General features: G+C 37.5%; 1 protein-coding gene across 1 annotated transcript in view; it reads right to left on the bottom strand.

Annotated features, from left to right (window-relative positions):
• LOC103192548 (GPI ethanolamine phosphate transferase 1) overlaps positions 1 to 9,668 on the bottom strand; it is a 148,783-nt gene that overhangs the window by 15,048 nt on the left and 124,067 nt on the right. Inside the window, exons 20-23 of the mRNA XM_007935543.1 lie at positions 8,224 to 8,326; positions 5,692 to 5,778; positions 4,522 to 4,577; positions 4,174 to 4,249 (exon numbers count right to left, since the gene is read on the bottom strand). Coding sequence (XP_007933734.1) covers positions 4,174 to 4,249; positions 4,522 to 4,577; positions 5,692 to 5,778; positions 8,224 to 8,326 — 322 coding nt within the window. The remainder of the gene's footprint in view (positions 1 to 4,173; positions 4,250 to 4,521; positions 4,578 to 5,691; positions 5,779 to 8,223; positions 8,327 to 9,668) is intronic.

Here is a 9,668-nt window from a genome sequence, read left to right as displayed (position 1 = left end):
AAAAAAATAAACAAGATGCATTCCAAAAAAAGCCTATTATAAAATGTTCTTTTTAGCTCATTCTAATAATCAATGACAATGTTCAAATGATTCCAAGAGGGTGTGAAAGGGACAGAATGCCCAAATCAAATAAATAACATAGCCTGCAAAGTTGATTCATAGATCCCTGAACCCATCTGATTATTTCATATATGATGTTGTCATCATTCCGTGCTGGTGAGTCATTCCTATGTGACAAAGCAGAACTACCCCACTGGGTTTCCTAGGCTGTGATCTTTATGGGAGCAGATTAAGTCTCTTCCCCCCGAGTTGTGGGTGCGTTCAAACTGCTTCTTGATGCTACAGCACCATAAATGTGATCCAACTGTTTTATACTGCTTTTTGGATTTTTAAGACCTAATTTATTTCTGATTATAAACTTCATACTCGTTGTAAAATTTATGAAAAAATAAAGACACATTAAAATTTAAATTGGTTGAAAATCCACAATTCAGAAATAATACTATTATTAACATTTTGATATATGTATTCCAATGATCAATCGTTATATATATATATACCTGATGTTTCAAAAAAGGGGAGGGAAACTGATATGCAAGACTGCCTGCTAATCCTATTCAAGTCAAGGATGCATCAATAAAATACAGGTTAGAGGACCTTCCTTACTGTCACCCCAGTCAACAGAAGTCACCAAGGGCATCATGTCATTAAAGCTCATGGTATCGTATTGTGCTGGAGATTAAAGACCTAGCACTCTACTCTCAACATTTCTTTTCATTTTTTTTCTCTTGTTTTTAAGTTAAAGATCTATCCTGAAGTACAATGCTGTCAGTGATAGGATAATATCCATACGCCAACACAAAAGACCATTTAATACTACTGTTATTCAAATTTATGCCACCAACCACTGAAGCCAAAGACCAGGAAACTGAAGATTTTTACCAACTTCTGAAGTTTGAAATTGACCAAAAACATGCAATCAAGATGTGTTGATTAATACTGGTGACTGGAATGCAAAAGTTGGAAATAAACAAGAATCACCAGTAACTGCAAAATATGACTTTGGTTATAGAAATGACTCCAGAGATCTCATGATAAAATTCTGCAAGTCTAATGACTTATTTGTTGCAAAAACGTTTGTTCAACAACATAAACAGCAGCTATACAAGTGGACTTCACCAGGTGGAATACACAGGAATCAGACTGACTACATCAGTGGAAAGAGGCAATGGAGAAGCTCAGTATCTTCAAGGTGAAGCTGAAGACAATTAAAACAAGTCTATGGGAGCCAAAATATGACAGTGATTATATCCCACCTGAATTTAGAAACCATTCTAAAAATAGGTTTGATGCATTGAACACCAATGACCAAAAACCAGACCAACTGTGGAATGACATCAAGAACATCATCCATGCAGCAAGCAAAAGGTCTTTAAAGACAGGAAAGGAAGAAGAGACCAAAATGGATGTCAGGAGAGACTCTGAAACTTTGTTCTAAGTGGAGAGTAGCTAAAGCAAATGGAAGAGATGACAAGATAAAAGAGGTGGACAGGAGATTACAAAGAGCAGCTCAAGAAGACAAAGTCAATTATTATAATGAAATGTGCAAAGACCTGGAGTTAAAAAACAAAAAGGGAAGAACATGCTTGGCATTTCTCAAGCCAAAAGAACTGAAGAAAAATTCAAGCCTTGAGTTGCAATACTGAAAGATTCTATGGGGAAAACATTGAATGATACAGGAACATCAAAAGGAGATAGAAGGAAAGCACAGAATCACTGTACCAAAAAGAATTGGTTGATGTTCATCCATTTCATAAGGTGGCATGTAATCAAGAATCAATTGTATTGAAGGAAAAAGTCAAAGCTACACTGAAGAAATTAGCGAAAAACAAGGCTCCAGGAATTCACAGAATACCCACTGAGATGTTCCAACAAACGGATGCCGTGCTAGACACACTTACTCATCTATGCCAGGAATCTGGAAGAGAGCGACCTGGCCAACTGACTGGAGAGATTCATATCTGTACCCATTGCAAAAGAAATGTGACCCTACAGAATGTGGAAATTAAACTATCGAACAATATCATTAATATCACACGCAAGTAAAATCTTGGTAAAGATAATTCAAAAACAGTTGCAGAAGTATATTGACAGCAAACTTTCAGAAATGCCAGCTGGACTCAGAAGAGGACATGGAATGAGAGATATCATTGCTGAAGTCTGATGGATCATGGCTTAAAGCAAAGAATACCAGAAAGATGTTTACTTTTATTTTTGGACAATTCAAAAGCATTCGATTGTGTGGATCATAACAAATTATGGATAATTTCCATTGAAAAGAATGGAAATTTCAGAATACTTAATTGTGCTCATGAAGAACCTGTACATGGACCAGGAAGGAGGCTGTTGTGCTAACAGAACAAGGAGATACTGCATGGTTTAAAAGCAGGAAGGGAGTATGTCAGGGTTGTACCCTTTTTGTATGCAACATATACTACATGAGTAGTACGTGAGTCTTTGCCTTAAGCACTATGCCACCAGAGTTCCCCTTTGAAAACTAAGGTATGCCTAACCAAAGCCATGGTGCTTTCAATCACCTCATATATGTGTGAACACTGGACAATAAATAAGGAAGATCAAAGAATTGATGCTTTTGGTTGCTGTTGGCGAAGAATACTGAAAGTAATGTGGACTGCCAGAAGAACTAACAAATCTGTCCTGGAAGTATAGCCTGAATGTTCCTTGGCAGTGAGAATAGCCAGACTTTGTCTCACATACTTTGGTCATATTGTCAGAAGGGATCATTCCCTGGAGAAGGATATCATGCTTGGTAAAGTGGTCAGCAAAAAAGGGAAAGGCCCTCAAGGAGACTGACACAGTGGCTGCAACAATGGGCCTATGTATAGCAAGAAGTGTGAGCCTGGCACAGGACTGGGCAGTATTTTGTTCTGTTGTACACGGGGTCACTAAAACTTGGAGCTGACTTAACAGCACCTAACCACCACCACAACAGTCTTTAATAAACTGAGAAAAGAACTATCATTTAAAAAAAAACACTGTGAATGAAAATTAAGGAAATAGTAGTATGTTTTAAAGTAATTCAATAATGCATGGGACATGAGAGAATGCTGAACATCAGTTTTAACATTTCTTAAACTTACATTTGTATTAAAGAGCTCTGGTAGCATAGTGCCTAAGGCGCTTAACTGCTAACCAGAAGGCTGGCAGTTCAAACCCACCAGCCACTCCTCGGAAGGAAGGTTGGGCAATTTATTTCCGTAGTGATACCACCTTGGAAACCCAAGGAGGGGTCGCTATGAGTTGGGTCTGACTCGATGGCACGTAACAACGACACATTTGTATCAGTGCGGTAAAAAAAGTAGATATTGGTCCTATTAAGAGGGACATAGTCTTTCACAATAATTACTTCTGTGATCTAAACAGCAAGTAATCAGATTTCAGGCAGGGATTAGTTACTTTATTTAAGCAAATACATATTCACTACACAAAATGTGCTAGTCACTATGGTAGAGAGAATACGATGGAGGTAGGTGGAGGAAACAAGATGAGCATGATGGCCTGGAGAAGAAGGGAAGAGCCTGAATTGCGTGCCAATGGACAGTCTGAATCCCTGGAAGGAGAGGATGCACCATCCTGTCCATGTGTCCTCAGCATCCAGCATGGCGCCTGGCACATCACCACATGGAAGCACTCAATGACATCTGCTGAATGAGTGGATGTATTCTAGGTACATGGATTACGAGAAAAGATTGTGAGCATGTTGGCCGTCTCACAGGTAGGGAACACGGGTTCAGGGAGCCTTAGAATCTTTTGGAACACTGCAGTTTTAATCATGGCTTTCCCACAGGCTTAAGTCTCTTTTAAAAGGACTTTCTGGGACTAATGTGAAATCCTTACTCTTTTGAAATCAAATGGGCTTAAGAGTAAAAAAAAGATTAACTGTAATGGCTAGAGAGCCCCATCTCCAGTCCAGCAGTGGTATCAATGCCAAGTCTGAGGTGAGGCACTATCTTTTTCCATAGTTATTCATCTCTGTCACAATGACTTAATGACCTTAATGTCATGAAACATTACATAATCTTAATGCCACGATGAGCTGATACTCTTAATCAATCACCTTCTTAATAAAAACAAGAAAATAAGAACACTAACCTTCCACATCATCAGGGCTCCCATCATAAATGGACTAAACACAGTCAGAAAGCAATAGACAGAGGCAAGGTCAAAGCTAAGGATGTAATACGAAGAAAAAGGACGTTAGAATCCACACTGGGACTTTAGAAGAATACTGTTCTAAAAAGCATGCTCAAACAAATTTTCTGACATCTAATCTTACTAAAACATGAGCATACATCATACCAAGGAATATCATGAACCACTCAAAAGAATGAGGTAGATCTGTGTGTACCAATACATAACACTCTTCAAAAGGGTCAAGGTCCCAATTTGCATATTTTTGGTTTTAAGTAAATATATATAGGTATACTTATTTTAAATTACCTGTTAATAGATGCTATATTGCCAGTTCCAAAAAATGCTGTCACGAGAAAGAAAACCTAAGTAGAATTAAGGAAACACCAAAACGAGTCAGAATTTATAACAAATTTCTTTTCCATTTGCAAAAGACATGCCAACCCTATCATGGGGGTAATTTGCTTTTCTACCTTTACATTTGATCAGAAAATTGTTTTAAATGAAGGCTCTATTGTGACTCCTTGTAAAAAACCAGATCGAAGAAGTGCCATACAGAGGACAATGAGGCCTCAGAGGTCATACTCACTTGGTCACTAGTAACCTTGGGAAGGCTACCAACTTCCTCTTCTCCAACATGGAGAGTTAGACTTCTGTGTTTGTAGTTAATAGCTGGTGTGCCCCTTACACATGAACAGTGTACGAGGGTCAAAAAGTAAAATATCATGTTTTATAACAGTTCAGTAGAAAATGGGAAATAAGTAAACGTTGAACATCTTTTCAATATTTTTTGAACTTACATTTGTATTAGTGTAATAACAAAAGATACAGATATTAACCCTATTGGTGCCCAAGAACTTACTGCTGGTACTTAAAATGTTGCCTTGCCCTTAAAAGGGCTCAATACATGTTAGTTATATATATATATATATATATATATATACACATACACACATACACACACACACACACACACAATAGTGGTACAGAAACACTGAAGAGGCAGTATGAATAATAAAAACTTTCCATGAAAAAGTAGCATTTCAGTTGGTGAGTTGAGTCTTAAATATATTCATAGATACATCCATTCAACCAATCAACTAACCAACCCGTATTTACTATCCAGTATAGGTCAGAGACGGAGCTAGGCACTAAGAATATCAATGTGAATCAAATCGTCTCAAGTGCTCCTAAGATCATGATGGTATGTACAAACAGATGACAAGGAGTTAAGGTAAAGAAACGGTGGGAAAACAAGCGGCACAGTCAAGGAACAGCAAATAGGTGGGATCAAATCTCAGGGTTTATAGAAGGTTATAGTGAACTATTAAGCAATAAATTTAGATTAGTAGAATAATTCATCAAAAGCTACGAACTTTATTGTTGGACAAGGAACGGGCAGAAACACCTTCTAGCTCTCCTTACTCCATTAAATGGGAGGCAGCAGCTCCTCGAAATAAAAGTCCCAACAAAGGATACAAAGAAAAAGGCCCTGCGGACGTCATCCAGATAGAGCTGTCGGAACTGAGTTATATCCGTATTATAGGAAAATTTGATACTGGTGAGCTGTGAGATAATAAGAAAAATATTAACACTCAGGAACAGTCGGTTTCACATTCAAAGGAAAACTTACAGTTGAAGTTACAAAGGCTAGAAAGATACCCTATGCTGACAAAGAAACTGACAATAAATCTTATCCTATAGCTTAAAACACCAAAGTCACTGCCATCGAGTCGAATCTGACTCATAGCAACCTACATCGGGTTTCCGAGGCTGTAAATCTTTACAGAAATAGATCGCCCCATCTTCCTTCCGTGGAGCAGCTAGTGGGTTTGAAATGCTGGCCTTCTGGTTAGCAGCCAAATGCCTTATCCACTATGCCAACAGATTACATTTAAATAAAATCTGCCAAAAAATACGTTACTAATAATAAACTGATCACAGTTGCTATAATATTGCTATCTGTGTAATAAAAGTGAGAATAGGGCCTTACTGTCCATACAGGCTTCCCTTTATATATGTTCCTAGTGCCTTGAGCAGGAGCTCTGGTAGTGTAGTGCCTAAGGCAATTGATTGCTAACCAGAAGGCTGGTGGTTCAAACCCACCAGCCACTCCTCAGAAGGAAGGTTGGGCAATCTACTTCTGTAGTGATATCGCTTTGGAAATCCAAGGAAAGGTTGCTATGAGTCGGGTCCGACTTCACTGCACATAACAACAACAACAACACTGCCTTTGGTGGCCTAGTGCCTAAGGCATGTGACTGCTAACCAGAGGCTGGCAGTTCAAACCCCCCAGCCACTCCTCGGAAGGAAGGTTGGGCAATCTACTTCCATAGAGATACTGCCTCAGAAACCCAAGGAGGGGTCACTATGAGTCGGATTTTGGCTTTTTTTTTTTTTTTTTTTAACTGTTTTTTCAGTGTATCTATACCACTAATCCCTTTTAATTCCCTATATAATCCTTCACTTTCAAAGACTGATTTCTCAGCATGCCCTGATCTTCTCAAAGTATGGCCCAGTAACAAAAGCATGATAAAAACAAAAATCTATTTCTTTGTTCTGCTGCTAATTCTGATTGCAGAGAAATTATTTTCTCTCTATTAAAAAAGCAACATATACTTGTCTTTGGTAGAATAAAAAGCTACTCAGTTCTAAGAAGAGAGATACAATGCTCCTTAATCTCTTTCCTGAAAAAAGAAAAATCATGGGTGAGTTTCAAGGGAGACCCTCCCCATCACCCAGACCTGGCAGTCTGGTCCCATAAAGATAACAGCCTGGCAAATCCAATAGGACAGTTCTCCTCTGTGATGCACGGTCACTATGAGTTGGAACTGACTCAATGGCACAGAACAGCAACAGGTCTTGGGACGCTTTACTACTCTTCTGGGAAGAGAATGTGCTCTCAGCTGAAAAACGGAATTTACCATGTGACACAATAAACAGTCTCTGACAATTGATGTGAATATTATCAAAACTGCTTTTTACATATTGTTTCGATATTCCAAGGCTGAAAGTTACAAAAAGTAATTATTCAATATACTTCATTAAGTTTCTTATTAAATGAGATTAATTTTTCTAAATTATCAATTACAGTGAACTCAACTGGAATGAGTTAAGGATGGATAAAGTATGAAGGTATTTTTCTGCAATATTCATTTTATCTGATGTCAGTAAAATTTTAAATATTCTATCACTAATTCCTCACAGTAACCTACAGTTCTAAAATAACTAAAAAAAAAAAGCAAGGCACATCAATTTTACTCTCTCACGCAGCATGATAAAAACCAAAAAAAAAAAAGAAAAAAACCTCACTGCCATTAAGTCAATTTTGACCCATAGCAATGCCCTTTGGGCTTCCAAGACAGTATCTCTACACAAGTAGATTGCCCAGTCTTCCTTCTAAAGAGTGGCTGGCAGGTTTGAACTGCCTTCTGGTTAGCAGTTAAATGCCTTGGGCATTACATCACCAGAGGTACTTTTAAAGCCTGGTTGGGTTTTAACCAATTCAATGTATACTCGGTTCTAAAGTACGAACCAAGGCCATATTGATGAGATGACAGAATATGCATTTTAGATTATGACGATGAGAAGGAGAAAAAAATATGTGGAATATATATATATAACCTTATGATCAAAAACATAAATTATGACAACATGCATACCCTCTGACTCACTAACTGAATGAAGGACTAATTCAGTGTGAAAACAGGAAAACCAGATGCACAGCTTTCTTTCTCTGTCACCCCTTCACCCACGTGGATGTTTTTTCCATCAGCAAAGTACCCAAGTGACTGCTAAGAAAAGCCCAACACATACACTGCGCATAAAACTACAGGAGTGTGCTTTTCTGTGGTGTGTGGAAAATTTCCATACAAATTGTTTAACTGTCAATGCCAAATAAAATCCACTCAAGTTTCCTAAACACTATTTAAGATGAAATAACACTGAAACTTCCTTATAGGATAGAGACTATACACAATAGTCTCAAGGACACAGACTCTGATAAGTTACCTTCTGCCTACAGGCAACACCAGTTTGTTGCAGGGTTTCCTGTTCCATGTGTATCCAGACAAACATCAAGCAAGACAAGACCAATGGGAAAAGAGCTTCATACCTACATGTGTGTGGTGAGGGAAGAAAGGAAAAGAGAAAAATGAAGCAAATAAAAACTGCAAATTTACACTGAGAGGTCTTTTTCAAACTTGAATAATCTTGACAATACTTTAAGGTCACATCTCACAAAACTTAAATTTTCTCTAGGCTTTCCAGAAATGAGTAGAAAAGAAAACTCACATTCAAATTTCAACTTCAAGACTGTTTTCATGAAACTTATTAAATCTTGAGATCATTACATATTTAAAGTAGTATGGATTTTGAAATCATTCATAAAATAAATGACAGATACACACAAAAAAGAAAGAAAATATTAAGACAAAGGGAAGAAGACAATTCCTGAGTTAAAATAAATATACATAGAAGAGTAAATAAACGAGTGAAATTTTAAAAAAAGAAAGAAAAACCACCTATAATGGCCCAAAATGCCAACAGGGAGGGTAGGGTTAATAACTGATTTTTCCCTTTTACCCCTACTTAACAAAATGTGGGGATATGGTTTTTATAATCATAGAAAAGTAACTGAAAAAGAAAGATTTAGAATACCTGTATACTGGCCATTCTTTAAAGCTTATTTCAAGACCCACATGACTCTGGCGGCACCAATTCAACCCACGTACTCCACCTCTTCTCTACTCATTCTCTGTATCAACTCATAGCTTCCTTAGCTCATAAGAACTTCATTGCTCCATTCTGTAACTGCCTAACACTATAAAATATAGTTCTTATTTCAGTGATATGCCTGGGATATGTAACTCACCCTCTATGCCTGCAGAGTGCTCAGGGCACTACATGTCAAAGGAAAAACAACTGTTGATTAACTGAATCAAGAAGGTATACTTTGAGCAAAGAGAGACCATGATTTTATAAATATTTGCAGTTATATATGAAATTGTTCTTTTCTAGTATATAAAAACACAAATTTCATAGTTCTATAAATAGTGCTACAGAATTATTTCCTTTTGAAAAACTATCAACTATGATCACTTTCTTCAGTAAAATGTAGGTGGACAAATCAGACACTTGTTCTATGGGACTTTATTTATTTATTATTTACTTTTTTTTATTATTGTGATTTGGGTGAAGATTTACAGAGCAAATTCATTTTCCATATAGCAGTTTACATATACTTTGTCTCATGAAATTGACCACAGTTTACCACAATGCAACAGCTTCCCTCCCATTTCCTCCCCATAGTTACCTCTTCCCAGTGTCCAACCCTCCATGGACTCCTGCCCCCTAAGCTGTCTCCCTGTGAATAGGCAGCCCTTCTTTCTCAATGATTGTCCTCTCCAAGGAGTGTATCTACCTCAGGTAAATGTTCAACTCATATGCCTGTCTTC

Source organism: Orycteropus afer, unplaced genomic scaffold, assembly GCF_000298275.1.
Source record: "Orycteropus afer afer isolate SDZICR_OR568_19922 unplaced genomic scaffold, OryAfe1.0 scaffold00029, whole genome shotgun sequence".
NCBI lineage: Eukaryota > Metazoa > Chordata > Mammalia > Tubulidentata > Orycteropodidae > Orycteropus > Orycteropus afer.
This window is presented reverse-complemented; position numbering and strand designations above follow the sequence as displayed.